The following is a 20314-nucleotide window of genomic DNA, read 5'->3' on the forward strand; positions in this document are numbered from 1 at the left end:
TGCAAAGATCCATATATATTATTTGTGTTCTGTGCTAGAAAATGTCAGTATAAATCTCAGTTAACTTCACCTGCAAATACATTTGAAACTGACTCCAAAACTGTTTTAAATCATTTTAAATGATTGAAAATAGTTGTTTGTTCTTCATAGTTTTGAACTAGTTTAAAAAATGTAACTTTCAAACATCTTTTGTAAAATAGTAAAGGAATGTACTGTATAAACTTAAACACCAACTTAAGTCTTAAATGAAACAGATTTGGAATTGTTAGTATAGTCCCTTTCCATAACAAACAACCACCATATATAATTTGCACAACTTGGTTCAAATATCAGGCTCTGGTCAGAAGTGACTCTGTGTAAAGAGAGCAGAGACATAGAGAGGCAATGGATGATAATGGAACAAAATAAATCTTTGTCCTTTGTTTACCCTAGTCTTTTACTTATGGCTGTTACTACATTACTATAAACCATAGCACTGAGTTACAGGTCTAGGATTGTCTCTCTAGAACTGAGATTTTGAGAAGACACTGGAGAAGTCCTCACTGTAATTAGTTTGTAGGATCATTGGCCTATATGGATAGATTATTTCTATTATTAAAAGGCAATGGTCAACTTGTATAATGTAACAAAGTTACATAGATTTAGCCTGTTTGCAAAAATAGAGCTTTATGTTATAATCAGCTTGATTTCATGTTCTTTATAGAATAACTAGAGGGTTTACACACTGGCAGTCTTTTGTTTTAAGTTGAGTAGATTCATGGATGGTGAACCACACATATACTTTGGAACATCTCTCAGCTTTCCTATCACACGTTCCAGTCGGTGAATCAAATTTTCTTATGTTGAGAGAAGTTATATGTAACCCAGTCAAGCTGAGGTTTCCACAGAAAGCATCTAGTTTATTCATATCTAATTTGTGGTGAAAATTTGCTGATGTCTTTGCTCTATACTTGCTTTGTAAGCTTTATTGTTGCCACTAAGAACTTAGACTTCTTTTGAGGCATGGAAAGCCTCAGGGCACCATCTCCAAGATGCTTGATTCATGACAACCAATTAAAATTGGCACTGTATAGTTAGCTCTGATTTTTCAGTAGCCCGAGATTTTTTTCCTGCTCTATTTTTGCTTAGATGTTTAGCAGCCTGCACAATCAAATCAGAAGTTAAGAAAATATTAAGCACCAAGGAACCATAGATAAAGAATGTATGCTTTCTTTTTTAAAAATATATATTTTTCAGTTGATCCCTTACCTTTAAAATAATGAGTTGTACCATCATACCACATCCTCATGAAAAAATGCAAACTGTGCCATACTAATGCCATCGTGGCTTGCTTTAAGTGCATTTAGGGATGTGTATTTGTTTCAATCTGAATGGAAAAATGCAATGAATGAATCAAGGTTTGGTTTGGGGAAAGCGAACTGAATGGGCCCAGTCCCTGAAACATCCAAATCCTTTTTTTCTCATTCAGTTTGATCCTATTAAATTCTATGGGGGAAGAAAAGCAATTCATTTTTTGCAGTCTAAGCCAGATAATGGAGCCAGTTTGGGATGGAATAAGGAAGGATCAGGACCAATAATCTTTCAGTAGTGTTTCAACCAACCTATCCCAGTTGACAGCTCCATGTCATAACTTCATCATTTTTAGGTGAAAATAAAACTAAGAGTACTTAGTGCAATTACCATTTTGTTCTGTTAGATTTCAAAGTGAGAAGGCATAATTCTGAAGCTCCCTGCTTCAAACTTCAGAGGCAAAGGAAAGCTTCTAAAAACCTATATAGATTAATTGACAGGAGAAAGCAAAGTCTGATATTAGTCATTCACAGACACTATGCCTTGTTGTGGTTTGGGATGCTACTTAGTAGCATGAAACAATCTGTAATTTCCCAGGGTAAAGTCTCCAAATGGATATCTTTTCTTCACATCATGTTCAGAAAGAACCTCACTCAAATGTTGGGTATGTGTGATGGAAAAAGTATAGCAGTGGGGTATTCTACTATCTACTTGGCCAAGATGAATAGCTAGACAGTGAAATGCTACAGAAATGAGGAAAGTCAACAGATTAGGAAACACAGTAATAATGGGAAATTTCAATTACCCAATACTGATTGGGTAAATATCTTGTTGGGACATGCTAGGGCAGGGGTGGCGAACTCTAGTCCTCGAGGGCCACAAACGGGCCAGGTTTTTCAGGATAACCACAATGAATATGCATGAGATACTTTTGCATACATTGGAGGCAGAGCATGCAGATCTATCTCATGTATATTCATTGTGGATATCCTGAAAACCTGGCGTGTTTGTGATCCTCGAAGACCAGAGTTTGCCACCTCTGCTAGGGAGATAATGTTTCTAGATCCTATAAATGACTGGTTCATAGAACAGCTGGTTCTGGAACCAATGACAGGGGAACACTCTAGATCTAATCCTCACTATGATGCAGAATCTGGTGCAAGAGGTAATGGCAGTGGGGCCGCTTGGCAATAATGATCATAAATTAATCAAATTTAACATAATCACTGAAGGGAGAACATAAAGGAAAACTACTGATGTAGCATTAAAATTTAAATAAGTAGACTATGATAAAATAAGAAAATTAGAAAAAACAATCAAAGGAGCAATTGCAAAGGTTAAAAGATCATATGAAGCATGTATGCTGTTTAAAAATACTATCTTGGAAGTGCAGGCAAAATGCTTTCCATGCATTAGAAAAGGTAGAAAGAAGACCAAATGACTGCCAGCATGGTTAAATGGTGAGGTGAAATAGGTATTAAAGAAAACTGGAAGGTGGATCCAAATGAAGAGATTAAAAAAGAGCATAAGTAAAGACAAGTTACATGTAAAGCATTGATAAGGCAGGCCAAAAAAGAATATAAAAAGAAGCTTGCCAGAGAGGCGAAAATCCAAAATAAAAACTTTTTCAAGTATATTTGAAGCAAGAAACCAGTGAAGTATTTAGTTGGACTGCCATATGGCTGCAGCAGGGTAAAATGGATGCTCAGGGATCTACTGCATTTGGATGGTAATGCTGGACTTAAAGGGTACAATATTCAAAAATATCCCAGCTAAGTAAGACATAGATTCATCAAAAAGCTATAAATATAGTGAAAATAGTGAACTTGATAAAAGGGGGGGGGGGGCATGGTAATTTCCACAAGCTGTGAAAGAGAGAGAGAAAATCTGTAGAGACTAAACTGTTACTTTACTATTTATACACCACTGTAAAAGGAGGCATTTTTAACCCGGGGTGGGGTTTGGGTGGGTGGGGTAGATTTGGCGGGGGCAGTTTTACATACACAGTCAGAGGCACGAACAACAAAGTTGATATCACTAAAGATTTTCTGTCATTTGGAGCGATGAAATGCAAAAGAGGAATTGATTTGTACAATGTACTCTCTACCTAGCTTGATGCACTCTCTACCTAGGTTCAATCATGCTAGGTAGAGAGTACATTGTACAAAACAACTCCTCTTTTATCTTTCATCATTCCAAATGACAGAAAATCTTCAGTGCTGTCAAGTTTGCTATTTATCTTGGACTGTATACATAAAACTACCCCCCCCCCCCCCCCGATTTAAAAGTGCCCTCTCTTACAGTGGTATAAATAGTAAAGTTACATGCTGATCTGTACAGATCTCTCTCTCCACCCCCCCCCCCTCCCTCTCTCTCTCTCTCTCTCTCTCCTCACCTTAATGCTAGTCTTGGCAGTAAGCAAATCTATGCACATAGTTTTGCTTTTATTATTAGTGTAAACCCCACAGTTAAAAACAACCTGTGGCATGTACATTAATGTAGGCAGTTTATTTCCGCAACAAGTTTTACATGCCAGCATAACTTTTGAAGGAGTTTAGAAATTGATGAAAAGTGTTCAGAGCTACAGACCAGAATCCTACATATATACCCTGCCGGATTTAGCCAAAGCTCTTGGTTGACAAAAGCCTATTCAATTTGACAATATATTCTATTGGCAAATCCATATTTATAATATTTTAACAAGTCTTTGAGAGACAGAAGTAACAAACTGGCTAAATGATCCTCAAAAGTTCTAAAAGAGAGCTTTGCACTTATATGTTTTATAAAAAATGCCTTAGATTAAATTACTGAATGCAAATGGAAGTTACCTGGCTATCTGAGGGAACCATGAGGCAGTGTGATTTCATGTTATATGATCCTTCCTGCAGTAAACACTTTTACATTGTATACCATGAAAAAATGGGAATTCTGTTATCTAGAAAAGTAGATGTTCAGACAAACACTGAGGGGCGGATTTTAAAAGGGTTACGCCCGTATCCGCTCCTGTGCGTGCGAGCCTATTTTTCATAGGCCCAGCGATGCGCGCAAGCCCCGGGATGCGCGTATGTCCCGGGGCTTGAAAAAAAGGGGGGAGTGGGCGGGACCGAGGCCTCCGGCACAGCGGCCGTGCCAGGGGATTACGCGCTGGCACTCGGCCGATGCGCACAACCTATGCCTGCCCGGAGGCAGGCGCAACTTGAACAACAAAGGTTGAGGGGGGAGGGTGGTTAGGTAGGGCTGGGGGGCGGGTTAGGTAGGGGAAGGGAGGGGAAGGTAGGGAGGGCTGAAGGAAAGTTCCCAATTTCAGAGCGGCCTCGGAGGGAACAGGGAAAGCCATCGGTGCTCCCCTGGGGCTCGGCGCATGCAAGGTGCACAAGTGTGCACCCCCCTTGCGTGCGCCAACCCCGGATTTTATAACATGCACGCAGCTGCGAGCACATGTTATAAAATCGGGCATAGATTTGTGTGCACCGGGTTGTGCGCACAAATCTACGCCTGCGCATAGCTACTAAAATCTGGCCCTTAGAAGGTAATTTTCAAAGCAGTTCCATGCATAAGAAACATATACATTGAGAGTGTGTACATATTTTTGGTTTCACACATCCATTGTACCAGGGGGAAAAAGGATCATCTAAGGGCGTTCCAATATGGGGTTCAGAAGTACCATGGCAGTTGCTTTTTTGTAAGAGATATACATATATATATTACCAAATTTGTTTGTACATTTTTACCCTGCTAATTGAGTCACACAAGTGAAATCAGACTTATATATTGTCTGAAATCTTTAGGCTGGAAGTCTAGGAGAACTGGGGGGGGGGGGGATTCAGAGAGAAGTGCTAGATGATCTAGGTGAACTGGAGAAGGACTGAGCGAACTGGTAGAGGTATCAGTGAATTGTTGATTGGTGTAAAATGTCTGCCTAAGCATCATAGATGTGATTCAGCTGAACCTTTCGTTTTGGCCTTTGTTATTGGCCTGCCACGGGAAATTTCTTTTCCTGCAGTTCGGGCTGATTTTTTTCGGCTGTCCTGAACCGAAAAAAAAAACCCCCACCCCAGCCCTTCAGATTTAATTACAATCCCCCACCCTCCTGACCCCCCCAAAACTTGCCTAAATCCCTGGTGGTCCAGCGGGGGTCCTGGGAGAAATCTCCTGCTCTCAGGCCATCAGCTGCCAGTAAACATAATGGTGCCGGTGGCCCTTTGCCCTTACCATGTGACAGGGGCTATCGGTGCCATTGGCCGCGCTCTGTTACATGGTTGGAGCAATGGACGGCCGGCGCCATCTTAAAAAATGGCACCGATAGCCCCTGTCACATAGTAAGGGCAACGGACCATCGGTGCCATTTTGAATTCCATTCAAATTCCATTCAAAAAATATACTTCCTACAGACCCATCAGAGAGTCTTACAGAGAATCCCTACAAGTACCTCACTCCAAAACCACTCGACACATATCCGCCAGAGATAGGGCTTTCTCCACGGCAGGACCAACACTATGGAACTCCATCCCACCAGATTTGCGACAGGAACCCTGCCTTCCCACATTTAGGAAAAGACTCAAAACGTGGCTATTTTTGAAAGCCTTTCCAGACCTAACCTGAACCTCAATTCATCATTAACTAATCACTTAGAATTTACCATAACACAGTAATTAACAACTTCACCTCGCTAGGGTAATTCATTAATGCCACAAATGCCGCTATTGGCACAGATGTTCTCTCTGTTAAAATCCTAGCTTCTTTTCTCTGTTCCAAGTTGTATAACTCCCTTGTTTTATTGTAACTGCAAACCTTCGCCTTCACTTGTTTAATGTTTACTATTATTAATTATTATAATCATTATTATTTATTATCTTTCTTGTTCCCTCTACACTTGTTAATTGTAAACCGACATGATGCAATATTCATTGCGAATGCCGGTATAGAAAAACATAAAATAAAATAAATAAATAAAATTAGTGGCAGCCAATGGCCCGAGAGGGGGAGATCGCTCCCGGGACCCCCGCTGGACCACCAGGGACTTTAGGCAAGTTTTTTGGGGGGTCGGGAGGGTAGGGAATTGTAATTAATTAAATCTGAAGGCATGGGATGGGTTTGGGTTGGGTTTTTTTATGTGCCCTTTCTCCCCCCCAAAAAACTATAAGAAAACCACACAAAATTTCGTGGGTTTTCCTATTGTTTCAGGGACCCCCTGAACCGCAACAAAATAGAAAATATCATCTATATTTCCTATTTCTTCACAAAAGAATGCACATCTCTACTAAGCATTTAATTCTGGTTGTTTATTTATGTGTCAGTTTATTTATTTATTTATTTTGAAGTACTTCAAAATAACTTTGGAGTGCGCGGTACTTATGTACCGCGCACTCCAAAGTTCAGGGAGGTTTACAATAAGACATACATAAAGATAAAAAATAAAACAATTGACAGTAAAGGAACACAATAGAATTAAATTAAATTAAAATAACAAGTAATAAAATAATAAAAATATATAAACTAAAATGTTAAGATTAACTGATTCTCTAAGAATCGAGAGGGAGAGTATAGGGGGGGGGAACAATGGTTCTTATTGGGGGAAGGCAAGTATTCGGGGAATGTTGATCAGGAAAAGCACATTTAAAAAGATGGGTTTTTAGTGCTTTCTTGAATTCCTTAGTATCCATTATGAGACGAATGTACGTGGGGAGGGTGTTCTAGATGATGGGGCTTGCTATAGAGAAGGATCTTTCTCTGCTGATGATTAGTCTGGCAGATTTTGGAGAAGGTGTCTGCAGGAGCATTTGGTTCTGGGATCTTAGGGTATGAAAGGGAGCATATAAATGTAAAGTAGAAGAGAGCCAGCAGTTTTTATTATGGATTAAGTTGTGAATGATGGTAAACAGTTTATAATGAATGCGCCAACTAATGGGTAGTTATAATCCTGTGTAAAATATATGTGCATATGTTTATAGAATCAGCAGAGAAAGTATGCATTTTCATGCATTGGAAATACTGTATACGCATATACTAAAACATACACATGCCCTTTTGGAGCAGAAATATTCGGTATTTTATAGTCTGTGCAGCTTCTACGGCACAGTCTATAAAATAATACTAGCATTAATCACTGCACACTCATATACAGGCAAATGTATTGCGGATAGGTTTGAAAGTTGGGCTCAGAGAGAGTGTCTTCTGCACTACCAGAAATGTTTCTTAGATGCTGTATGGAGTGAATAATGATGTGAGAGCTGGAAACCAGGCCCATGCCTGGAGGAGAGGAAGCCATTATCATTATCATTTAATCACAGGGAATGACCCTCATTGCAAGATTGCACTATTACCAGTATCCAGGACCTACTTGGCAGGTTCATTTTCAGTGAAGGCTGTTAATTTCAGAAGGATTCTCTATTTCCGATGTTTCTCATCTTTGTATATATGGCATTATATAAATTTATTCTGAAGTTTTAGAAATCTAAGTCCATATCATTGCCTTTCTATCTGTAGTTCTCCTTCAATTCAGACCTTACTTTTACAGTCACTATCCTTATGAATTTTTAAGTTACTTAACCTACCTGTGCTCATTCTGTTCATTTTACCAATAAATGGACATTAACCTTTGCAGTATTATTACTTCTCATATCTGTATTTTGGTAGCTGTGCTATGAATTAGAAACCAAACTAATAGTCATAAGTTATATACTGGAGGTGATTATATATTTTGGAAGAATTATGAGTGGTTGTAAGGTAACTTTTATTTTTATCAAGAAACGTTTCCCATATATGCAAGTATATGGGCCGAGCGCAAGCAACTCTTATTTTAAAACTAGAAAATTATGTGCATATATGTGTATGCGAGAGCAACAGAACGTGTGAAAAAAAGGAGCAATTCTGGGGAGGGCCAAGGGCATTCCAGAGTGGGGCCAATATTTTCACACGTAAATCCCAATTTTAAAACCAGCGAATGCAGAGCGGGTCATGCTGTTACCTGTGCTTATTTACTTCTGCTCTTTTTCAAGTGTATGTTGGAATAAAACTCATTATAGCCAAGAACTGCCTGGATGAGGGGACTGGGTAAACTGAGGGGAGTGCATGCTGAAGAGAGGTCTTGATGACTTAGAGATAGACTGGGCAAACTGGTGGACTAAGTGGTCAAAGTGGTTAAATCCTTCACGCGCGCATGTTTTAAAATGTGCTCACTTGCATATGTAAAAGCCAACAAACACTAAGGAAAGATACAGAAATAAAGGTGGGACTCACCTTCTCGGAGCCCACCCTTAACCGCAGCGTTGGCCCCCCACGCGATGGACGGAGAGTGGGAAGGGGGGGGGCGCCAGCGCGCAATCCCTCGTGGATGCGGGCGCCCCTCTAGGCCCCTTCCCCGAGAAGGAAGTTGATTGCTTTCGCGTCATAGCCCCACCCAGGGCTGTGACGTGAGAGGGGAAAGATGCCGACGCATAGTGATGATGTCGCAGGCCCCTTAAAGGGCCGCGGCGCCCGGGAGGCGATCCCTTTTGGATCCCTCCCAGCGGACAGCCCAGCTCGAGCGGACGTCACAGCTCGGACCACCCCCAATGGACATCCCAGCTCGGATCCCTCTCAGCAACATCGCAGCGATCCACCCCGACACGGAGCTCGTGGCCGACCCGGACCTCGTGGCCTCCCGGCAGCCCACCTCCGATCATCCCGGAGCCCCCGGCCGCCCTGCAGCCAGCTTCCCACCCAGTGGCCAACGACTCATCCGGAAGGGGCCACCACCCCACCCTCATGCGGCCGCCCACCCCGGGACGGCCCTTTCCTCCGCAACTGCCAGGACCAGGCCAGCAGCAGCTAAGGTGAACCCCCCTTTCCCCGGCTCAGTCACGCTGGCCTGCTGGCGACCACGTGCATATATTGCTCAGTATATACATCCAGTTCACTATATATTCCATAGCAGCATATACTAGGGATGTGAATCGTGTGCCCGATTGTTTTAACGATCGGGTTCGGCTGGGGGGGGGGGGGGGAATCTGATCGTTACGAGATGTGAATTGGAATCGGTTCCGATTCCAATTCACATCACTAATTTTTTTTAGTGAGGCCCATGCCAATAAAAAACCCCACCCGACCCTTTAAAATTACCCCCTTAGCCTCCCCCACTCTCCCGACCACCCCCCCAAAACTTTTTACACATACCTGGTGGTCCAGGGGGGCCACGGGCAGCAATCTCCCGTTCCCACGCTATCAGCTGCGCTAAAAAAAATGGCGCCGATGACCCTTTGCCCTTACCATGTGACAGGGCAAAGGTAGCGCCGGCGCCATTTTGAATATTGGCAATACGGCCTGCGTGCAGGAGATCGTTCCCGGACCCCCGCTGGACCCCCAGGGACTTTTGGCCAGCTTGGGGGGGGGGCTCCTGACCCCCACAAAACTTGCCAAAAGTCCAGCGGGGGTCCGGGAGCGACCTCCTGCACTCCGGCCGTATTGCCAGTACTCAAAATGGTGCCGGTGCTACCTTTGCCCTCACAATGTCACAGGGGCCGACCATCGGCCGACGGTTTTAGGGTTGTTTTGGTGTGCCAGTTTTCCCCCCTCCCCCGATTTACGATTTTTCACGATAAATCAGAGGAATTTCTATTGTATCGCGACTCTAACGATTTTTGACGATTTAAAATATATCTGACGATTTTTTTAAATCGTCAAAAAACGATTCACATCCCTAGCATATACTGTTCAGACTATATTATGTTTCTGTGTATCCCCTGGCAGCACATGTTATGTAGTTCTGTTTACTTAGCATTGTGTATTTCATCTGGTGATGCAGATTAACGGATAGTACAACCATGTTAGTTTGACTGCGCCGTCCCACGTGGCTGGGCCTGCGCGGCTGTCCCACGGGACCCCCCCCCCCCCTGCAAGTATAAAAAATAAATAAATAATAATAATAATAACTATAGCGGCCCGTGTGTTTGTCAGCGCATGCTGGAGTGTCTTGCCGGCCTGCAGGTGTTGAACCCCCCCCCCCCTTTAGCCATAATTCATGCAATTCAATGTGCTGGCCTGGCTACACTGTGGATGTTTTTACTGCCCCCGGTGATTCCCCCCTTCAGCCCAATCCTCCCCAATCCCCCCCTTTTTTTTTCCAAAATTGTACTTTTACTATTTATCCTCCCGAGGTAATATCTGTTATGCCCCCTATGCCTTTCCCCGCCCCCCGCCTTAGATTGTTTCCCATGCCCCCCTATGTTATCCTCTGCAGCCGCCGCCCCTGTCCCCCCCAAAATGTGTTTTTGTTGTTTTATTCCTACACCAAGTTTTAATTTGACTGATGCCCAGGTGGCCTGTTATGACTTATTTCCTTTTGCATCCCCTTAGCCGTAACAGGGGTGGCTAGTTCTATGCTGTTTAAGATATATATGCCTTCAGAAATGGAGGGGGGGGAGACACCCCATGGGGCATCACCACATGCCCCCCCCCCAGGGAATCCCAAGTAACGTGCTTCCAGCCTCCTTTTACCATGCCCTAGCATTACAAATTTAATCGTGGGGGAAGGAGGGGCACCAGCGCCTGATTTCATTGTTGCATGTTCTACAAGCATGGTAAGTCTATTACGCAGTGTAGCAATGCATAGCCAGAATTGTCGCAGTTCCCAGTTCAGTTTTGCCTACATAGCCTTATCAAAAAAAAAAAATAATAATAATAACTGCGTGCTTCACTTCCATATATATCGATGGGCACAGGTCGCCACAGCGCCCCCTCCCCCCCCAAGTTATATTTATGGATTGAGGTGGCATGGCCTAAAAGGTCCAAAGCACTAGTGCAAGGTCAGCCTCTTCATTAAGGACACTGGGGCTGCTCCCACTCTTCCAGGCAGTTGGGGACGGCAACCCTGACACACACAAAAAAAAAAAAATTAAATTAACATTTCAGTTACTTAACATTTAAGGTTGACAACAGCAGGGGGTTTCACAGATGCATGGCAAAACTGCAGCAATAGAGAACCACAAGCGGGTTAGCTAGAACGGTTTGGGGAAGCGTAGGACAACGGGCATACGTTTCCAGGTTGCGCAGGCAGATAACACGCAAAGGACCAAGGGTCCCATGGTCAAAAAAAAATTATATATTTATTAGGGATGTGCAGAGGGTACGGATTCGGTATTCGTATTCGTCGGCAGGCAAATTTGTTGCATTCATCCAATGGCGACCCCGATACGTTGATACGTGCATTTGTTTTCCAGTTCCCATTAAAGTCAATGCGGGAAGTATTTGCAGCCTATTTTTGGCTGCAGAATTGGGGTTTTCTTATCAATTTTGATGAAACTTCTGGGGTGCAATCATCAGAACAACAAAAGAACTCCAAGGTACTTAGACTGTGGCAAAGTGGCACCAAAGTAATGGGTAATGATTCAGATGGACTGAATCAAATCACGGTGAACCTAGAAGATGTGGTAGGCCTGATTGACAAACTGAAGAGTAGTAAATCACCTGGACCGGATGGTATACACCCCAGAGTTCTGAAGGAACTAAAAAATAAAATTTCAGACCTATTAGTAAAAATTTGTAACCTATCATTAAAATCATCCATTGTACCTGAAGACTGGAGGACAGCAAATATAACCCCAATATTTAAAAAGGGCTCCAGGGGCGATCCGGGAAACTACAGACCGGTTAGCCTGACTTCAGTGCCAGGAAAACAGTGGAAAGTGTTCTAAACATCAAAATCAGAGAACATATAGAAAGACATGGTTTAATGGAACAAAGTCAGCATGGCTTTACCCAGGGCAAGTCTTGCCTCACAAATCTGCTTCATTTTTTTGAAGGAGTTAATAAACATGTGGATAAAGGTGAACCGGTAAATGTAGTATACTTTGATTTTCAGAAGGCATTTGACAAAGTTCCTCATGAAAGGCTTCTAGGAAAAGTAAAAAGGCATGGGATAGGTGGCGATGTCCTTTCGTGTATTGCAAACTGGCTAAAAGACAGGAAACAGAGTAGGATTAAATGGACAATTTTCTCAGTGGAAGGGAGTGGACAGTGGAGTGCCTCAGGGATCTGTATTGGGACCCTTACTTTTCAATATATTTATAAATGATCTGGAAAGAAATACGACGAGTGAGATAATCAAATTTGCAGATGACACAAAATTGTTCAGAGTAGTTAAATCACAAGCAGATTGTGATAAATTGCAGGAAGACCTTGTGAGACTGGAAAATTGGGCATCCAAATGGCAGATGAAATTTAATGTGGATAAGTACAAGGTGATGCATATAGGGAAAAATAACCCATGCTATAATTACACAATGTTGGGTTCCATATTAGGTGCTACAACCCAAGAAAGAGATCTAGGCGTCATAGTGGATAACACATTCAAATCATCGGTTCAGTGTGCTGCAGCAGTCAGAAAAGCAAACAGAATGTTGGGAATTATTAGAAAGGGAATGGTGAATAAAACGGAAAATGTCAAAATGCCTCTGTATCACTCCATGGTGAGACCGCACGTTGAATACTGTGTACAATTCTGGTTGCCGCATCTCAAAAAAGATATAATTGTGATGGAGAAGGTACAGAGAAGGGCTACCAAAATGATAAGTGGAATGGAACAGCTCCCCTATGAGGAAAGACTAAAGAGGTTAGGACTTTTCAGCTTGGAGAAGAGACGGCTGAGGGGGGATATGATAGAGATGTTTAAAATTATGAGAGGTCTAGAATGGGTAGATGTGAATCGGTTATTTACTCTTTCGGATAATAGAAAGACTAGGGGGCACTCCATGAAGTTAGCATGCGGCACATTTAAAACTAATCGGAGAAAGTTCTTTTTTACTCAACGCACAATTAAACTCTGGAATTTGTTGCCAGAGGATGTGGTTAGTGCAGTTAGTATAGCTGTGTTTAAAAAAGGATTGGATAATTTCTTGGAGGAGAAGTCCATTACCTGCTATTAAGTTCACTTAGAGAATAGCCACTGCCATTAGCAATGGTAACATGGAATAGACTTAGTTTTTGGGTTCTTGCCAGGTTCTTATGGCCTGGATTGGCCACTGTTGGAAACAGGATGCTGGGCTTGATGGACCCTTGGTCTGACCCAGTATGGCATTTTCTTATGTTCTTATGTTTCTTAAGAGGCATGAATAGCCTAACGTACTGCAAAGAGGTACCAGGAATGGCAAGAAGAGTGCTTTAATAGAGGTGCAAAGCATCAGAGAGAGTGTCAAAAACACACCACAGCTTCAAAAGAGAGCACCGATAACAGATGCATGATCCCTCGATGGCAGCATGACAGGCAAAGCGGCAAGACAAGTGGCATCAACATCCTACAGCACAATGAAGGGGGAACATAGGAAACAGAAAGACTAGCACCAAAACACTGAACAACTATGATAGTGGCCAGAACACCACAAGGAGTTGAGTGAGCCATCCGGTGTATGGCAGCAAGGCACAGAGGCAGAGTGTAGATACAGGCTGGCTACACCCGGGGAGAGTTCCCTTTCCTTTGTGCAGGAAAGGGCTCCCTAGAATGGGTTCACCCCTAGAGTGGGGTGTTTCCATTGGCATCTAGAGAGCTGTCGCTGGTCTTTTAAAATCTGGTGGGCGTAGCTGATATACAAACGAGAGTTTTCAAGGCCGAGACAGAGGAGGGTGCATGTGAACAGTGGTTCAACATGGGTCAGAGGGTAGATACAGACTGGCTACACCTGGAGAGAGTTCCCTTTCCTTTGAGCCGGGAAGAGCTCCACGGAATGGGTTGGCCCTTAGAGTGGATCATGAAAGCACATAGACGGGCGTGCGTGACGTCACGGCGTGCGTCACGCACGCCCGTCTATGTGCTTTCATTGGCTGGAGCGCCCAAATTGAAGGGCGCTCAGGCCAATGAAAGTACGCTTTGCTACCTTGCAGCCCCTGTCAGGGGCACTGCCCTGGGGAAGGGGATTCACTCAGTACTCGCGCCTCTCAACCCCAGCTGGGTTCTCCTGGGGGGGGGGGGGAGGATTTTTCCTCCAGGGCACTGGAGGCGCTAGGACTCCGGTTCCTCCCAAAAGACGCTGCACATGGTTGCGAGGGAACGCTGCAAGCCACTTTCGCCGCCGGCTGCCCCTCCAGAGGACGGCAGAGAAGGGAAGTAGCTGAAAGCAACAAAAAGTAAGAAAACAACAAAAAGTCGCTTCGGGAGGAGGGGATTTTAGGTTTTTAGAGGTTTCCTTTTGGGGGAAAGTTTGCCGCCTACCCTTACCCCTGCCTCTAACGCAGGGGTAAGGATAGGCGGTAAGTTAGCAGGTTAAACGCGCGGCAAAACGGCAGGGTAAAAAGCGATAGTCGGGGCACGCGTTACTGTATGGGAGGGAATAGCTAATTCAATCGTTTACATTTAATATACATGCCGCGTGCGGAAGGGGTTACCCGGGGATTTAAAGAGGTGGTAAGGATGGGTTAAAGGGGGTAGTGTATCGCAGGAAGGGCTAACGCGGCCGGAAAGTGAGTAGAAAGCGGGTTAGGAGCGGGGTAACCGCGGCCCCACTTTACTGTATCAGCATGATTGTTATTACTGAACCTTATTGTGGATTTTGAGTAACTTCCATATTGTATTATGTGGCACAATTTACTGTAGTGGGGGTATGTTCTCTTACTACAGGCAATTTTATTTTGGATAATGAAACATATATCAATGAGTGTGTATGAGTGTATTATGATATGAGTGGTTGGGAATGTGTGAGCGCCGATGAGGGGGTATGATTGTGCTTTAATTATTAAGATTGTGGGATAGCTTGTTGAAAACACCACATGTTGGGGTATGAAGAAGATCTTTAAAAAGATAGTTTGTATAAGAATGTTAATAAAAAATTAGGTGATTGTTGAAATAAATGTTATTTTAACATATATGTACCTCTGATCATTTTGATGATGTTTATGTGATATATTCAGAGGATCTGCACTCATTTTGTATTAATATTTATAGAATACATAAGAAAAAAGTTTCATTCCAGCATAGAATATTTATTACTTAAGAATTCCAGCATGCTTGGGAATATGGGTGACTTGAGACTAAAAATACAAGATCACCACACCTGCACATTGTAAACAATACACCAATTGATGTTATTGCTTCACAGAAATACAGTATTGCACTATCCAAGATCTTATGCCTTAGTTTTACAAAATTCCTGAGCTGAGTAAATGGCCAAATATTTCATGTAGGAAGAAAAACTATATTCAGGCCATCTCAGGGGAATAGCTGACTAACCGGGTCATTCATCAAAATGCTTTAGAGCCCTAACGCGTGCGATATGGCCCTAGCACATATGATAAATATCACAATGCATATTAATATACAAATTTTACATTTAGTATGAAGTGGGAGGAGTTTTGGAGAGGTTAATGGAAATGAGGGTCTACTAACTCAGAATGCTGTAGTGTAATGCACAGTAATGCGGGATTGAACATTAGAAATAACTACACCTTTTTTTTATGGTACAGTGAAATAAACTTTATCGTGTGCCCACAACCGTCATTGCGGATCGCGGTTATTATTGCAATGATTATCACATGCAATAAAAAGAGGTATTCTATCACACATACCTACCAGACCCTCCTGGCCCAATAAAAAGACTTGTTCTTACCTGGCCTGTCCTCCTAAACCCATAATGTTTGTGGTAACTACTTGTTGGGGGATTCTGGATGCTTTGGGAAACTCACCGCAGTCAACAACAAGAGGAAAAACAACCACAAGAAAAGGCAAGGGAAGCTCCAATCCCTCCTAGGGAAGTCCCTGCACCACTGGCCCCACAGGCAGAGGGTTGGGGCCCAGAGCATCACCTGGCACACATGTGGCCATGGTGGTGGAGATACAGGAAGTGCATCTTTCCTCCCCAAGTCTCATTGCTGGGCAGGCCAGAGGATTATGTGGTTAACAGGTATCACTTCAGCTCTCGGATTATCCTGAAATTATATGAAGAAATCCGAGGGGATCTGGGTCCAGTCATAGAAAGGTCTCACACTATGCTGGGCCTCACCAAACTATTGGCTACCCTGCATTTCATGACAACCGGCTCCTTCCAAGTAACAGTAGAGGTTGTGGTATTAATATCCCAAAGCACTTTTTCCTGCTGCCCGGACCAGGTCATAACAGCTGACTCTAACCACATTAATCACTACATAGCATTTCCTTGGGACACGCAGGACTTGATGGACTTGAAGAGAGGCTTTTATGCCTTCACAAACTATACCAATGTTCTAGGAGCTATCGATTGCACTCACGTGACTATCATCCCACTCTGTGATAGTGAGGAGATCTTCGACAACAGAAAGCTCTTCCACTCCATCAACATGCAAGTGGTCTGTGATGTTGAAATGCACATCCTCGACATGGTGGCCAGGTACCCAGGAGCCGTGCATGATTCCTTTATATTTAGGTAATCAGGCCTGTGTGACAAAACCCACAGAATGAAATGACCCAACCAGAAAGTATATTTTTCAAACCATTTACCACTTTATTAGTGAATGTAGTCAACTGTTTCAAATAAAGTCAACGTCTTTGGCAATCATTCTGCCAGGACACGATAGCAAATAGCACATAACATTGTAAATGAACGGAACAGCACATTCTGTGTAGACCTGTACATACATTGTTTGAAATGGCATCATTACATATACAGGCTTAGCATCTTATCCTTTTGGCACAATCATGATTACAGCAAAATCATAGAAAGCGGAAGTGGCACCCCCATTAGCTACAGTACATCTCTAATGTTAGAGCTCATAACAGCCTTACTATGTGATGGCAATAAAAAGACCCCGGACAGTCCATGTCGAAAGACCGCACTCAAAGGGGGGACAGCCTAAGGGCCAAGGCAGCAGAATTCTAGTGAGGGCCCCAGACAGCCCATGTTAGATATCTTCCTTTGTACTACTACCATTTCTAAGAATGTCTGCTACCCTGTAACACTCATTTTATTTATGAATGTTTTACATGTAAACCATTGTGAATTAGTGATTCTCATATGGAATGATGGTTATATAAAACATTTAAATTAATAAAATGTTGAACGTGCAGTGAAAAGGGTGACAGCCTAAGGGCCAAGGCAACAGGACCAAGAAAGGAGAGCGCAGCATGGAGGCCGAGGACCAAGCAAAGACACAGCAGCATGGATGCAGGGGCCCCAGGAAAAGACGCAACAGCATGAAGGCAGCAGCAGCATGAGCTGCGATGAGATGAGAAATAGCAGCAAGGAGGCAGCAGCAACAGGAGCTGAGTTGAGATGAGATGAGACAGACACCAGCATCAAGAGCAGTAGATGAGACATGATGAGAAGAGGCAGCAGCTGGACCATGACTGGAGGCCACATCAAGGAGGCTGGAATATGGGTAGATCATTGAAGAGGGCTTTAGAGCTAGGCAGCAGGACCACAATGGCAGATAGTAGGACATCCCTTCTGCTAGCTAGCATAGGAGCTCTGAAGTGAGGACAGGCCCAGCAGGCTTCTTCCATCTAGCCAGCACAGAAACTCTGTAGTGAGGATGGGCCCAGCAGGCTTTTTCCATCTAGCTGGCATGGGAACTCTGTAGAGAGGCCTGGCCAGGCTTGCTGGTACAACTCTTCTTATTTGGCATTCGATGCCACCATACCTCCTCCTCATGGCCCCTCGCCACAGCGTGGCTTGCCATTTGGAGGTGGGTATGTCTTTTGGGGGTCTACCCCTCGGGCATCTATCAGGACAGGGATTGCTGCAGGGTATGGAGTCCTGTGACGTTGAGGAAGACAAGTGTACAGACTCAGGCATGAGAATGTTGGTTATAGTGTTGATTGATGTGGCCAGCATCATTACACCCTTTGTGTGTGAGGCAGTCTGATCCTACAGGGCCTGGCTCTGCCTGTTCACAGCCCTCCTGAGGCACCCTAGCTCGGCCCATATCTGGTGGAGGTGCACCCCATGCCTCCTTTCCAGCTAGTCCAGCTGCTTGTGCATTGACTCCTCTGTTGATGGAGGGGATGTTGTTGGTGCTGGTGCCGGGGCTGGTACCGGTGTTGCTGGCAGTGCTCTGCTGATGGTGTGGGGTGATGAAATTTGAGTCTCCAAATGTGGCATGAGGATGCTGCTGGGCTGCTCCTGCTGAGGGCCTGGTGCTTCAGGCTGGCACTGTGGTGTGCTGGCTTGAGTTTGTGTTGCATCAATTGGTTCCCAGTCCAGGCTGGGTTCCTCCAGGAAGCCGGAGCAGTTCAGGGACACATTCAGTGGGTGGGCTTACCTCCTGAGGCTGCTGCTCCTTCTCCTTCTCTTCCTTCTTGCTCTCCTGGGTCTGGGCATCTATCAGCAAGGCCCTCTGCAAAAGGACTGGTGTACTGCTGGTCCCTGGGGCTTGCTGGCTGTCCCTGGGGCTTTATGGCTGAGACTGGCAGCTTAATGGGCGAGAGCTGTGGAAACAAAGAATAAGACATAAGTACCATTTGGCTTCAGAAGCACACTTTTCATCTAAAGCATTGTGAGCATTCTATGCCAAATGATGTGTACAACCGTTGCAGCCTAGCCATTTACAGGTGAGGTGAACTTACCTGCTGTGGCTCGTGCGGTGTTCAGCCACTTAGCCATGCCATTGAACACATCTGGTCCCAGCTGTTGCATGAGGAGCACCTTCATGGGTGTGAAGATGATGGGACAAGGGGCGCCTCTTCCAGTCTGGCGTATGTATTTCTTTCGGATCACCACCTTTGCCTTGAAATGCGCCTTGATGTCCCAGTATGTGTAGCTACCTGCTCCCCGCTGCGTTGGACACCACTTTGCCTAGAGAGTGCCTGGGCAATGGTGCACCAAATCTGGCTGCCTTCGAGGTCTTGGCTGCATAGTTGCCAAAGAGCATGGCATAATGCTCCAGGACCCCTGCAATCACCGTCTCTTTGTGCTGCACACTGAACTTGAGAGCCCTGAGACAAGGGCGTCCTGCTACCTGGCCGCCAGAAGGGGATCCCACTTCTGTTTCTGGAGAGGTGTCCTCCCTTTCCTCTATCTCTAGCTTGCCATCCTCCTCCCTCTATCCTCGCCTGCCTATCCCCTTCCTCCCTCATGCCCTCTCCTATCCTTTCCCTCCTGCCTATCTCTACTTATGTCCCTGTCTCTACTCCTACTCCTAGCACTCCTTCCCTCATCCTCCCACCTCCTCTTCTCCCTCATCCCCTCCTCTCCTCATGCCTTTCCTCCCCTCTCTCCCCACATCTTTCATGCTCCATCCTCCTTATTCCTCCTCACCACAGCCACTACTCCTCCTCACCACACCTCCTCCACCACCACCACTCCACAAAAAAAAAGACTGACAAACCTGTGATAAACTAACAAATACTTTCGCAAATGGAAAAAGACAAAGGAGCAGGGAAACAGATGAGAATAACAAAACAAAGGACACAGCACTCAGAAATCACTAGCTAAACTCCTACTCCAACCACTATCCAAGAACTCACCTCCTCTCCCCTATTCCCATGACTAACACACCCCAAAGAGGCAACTGCAGGAAATCGGGATATATAAACAGGAAAAATAATACGCCACGCACTAATCAGCACTAGCCGCATAAAATGACATGCAACGCGCTGACACAATGCGGTACACACTGACACAACGTGGCACACGCTGACACAATGCACAACGTGATAATGCAACCCGTTTTGTGTTACTTGCTTCTGCCATGCAATAGACAGGAAATTAATCTAACCATGCCCATTTTTTTATCGAGTCACTATTTCCACTATATTTATAGCAATTCGATGAATCTAGGGGTTAGTCCCATGGAGGTTTTCTGCTGTGCAGTATTGTTGTCACACCGCTAAATTTTGCAGATTAGTAGCCTTACTACCACTGTAAAGAATATTGTTTATTGTTTAGAAAATGTTACTTATTTGAAGGATATTTTGCTAATTGTAAATTATTACTATTTTTAGAGTGAAGCCAGTGGAGAACTGCTTATTAAAAATGCACAGCTGAGGCATGCTGGAAGGTACACATGCACGGCACAGACAATTGTTGACAACTCTTCAATTTCAGCAGACCTGGTTGTCAGAGGTAAGATTTTTAGGGTTAAGACAATT

The 20314-nt window shown here is 44.1% G+C and overlaps 1 protein-coding gene across 2 annotated transcripts in view; it reads left to right on the forward strand.

The window, feature by feature from the left end:
- Positions 1-20314, forward strand: part of CNTN1 (contactin 1) — a 295655-nt gene that overhangs the window by 122825 nt on the left and 152516 nt on the right. For both annotated transcript variants that reach the window (XM_029616197.1, XM_029616198.1), the window contains exon 13: positions 20168-20288. In XM_029616197.1, coding sequence (XP_029472057.1) covers positions 20168-20288 — 121 coding nt within the window. The remainder of the gene's footprint in view (positions 1-20167; positions 20289-20314) is intronic.

This window comes from Rhinatrema bivittatum, chromosome 9 (genome assembly GCF_901001135.1).
Source record: "Rhinatrema bivittatum chromosome 9, aRhiBiv1.1, whole genome shotgun sequence".
NCBI lineage: Eukaryota > Metazoa > Chordata > Amphibia > Gymnophiona > Rhinatrematidae > Rhinatrema > Rhinatrema bivittatum.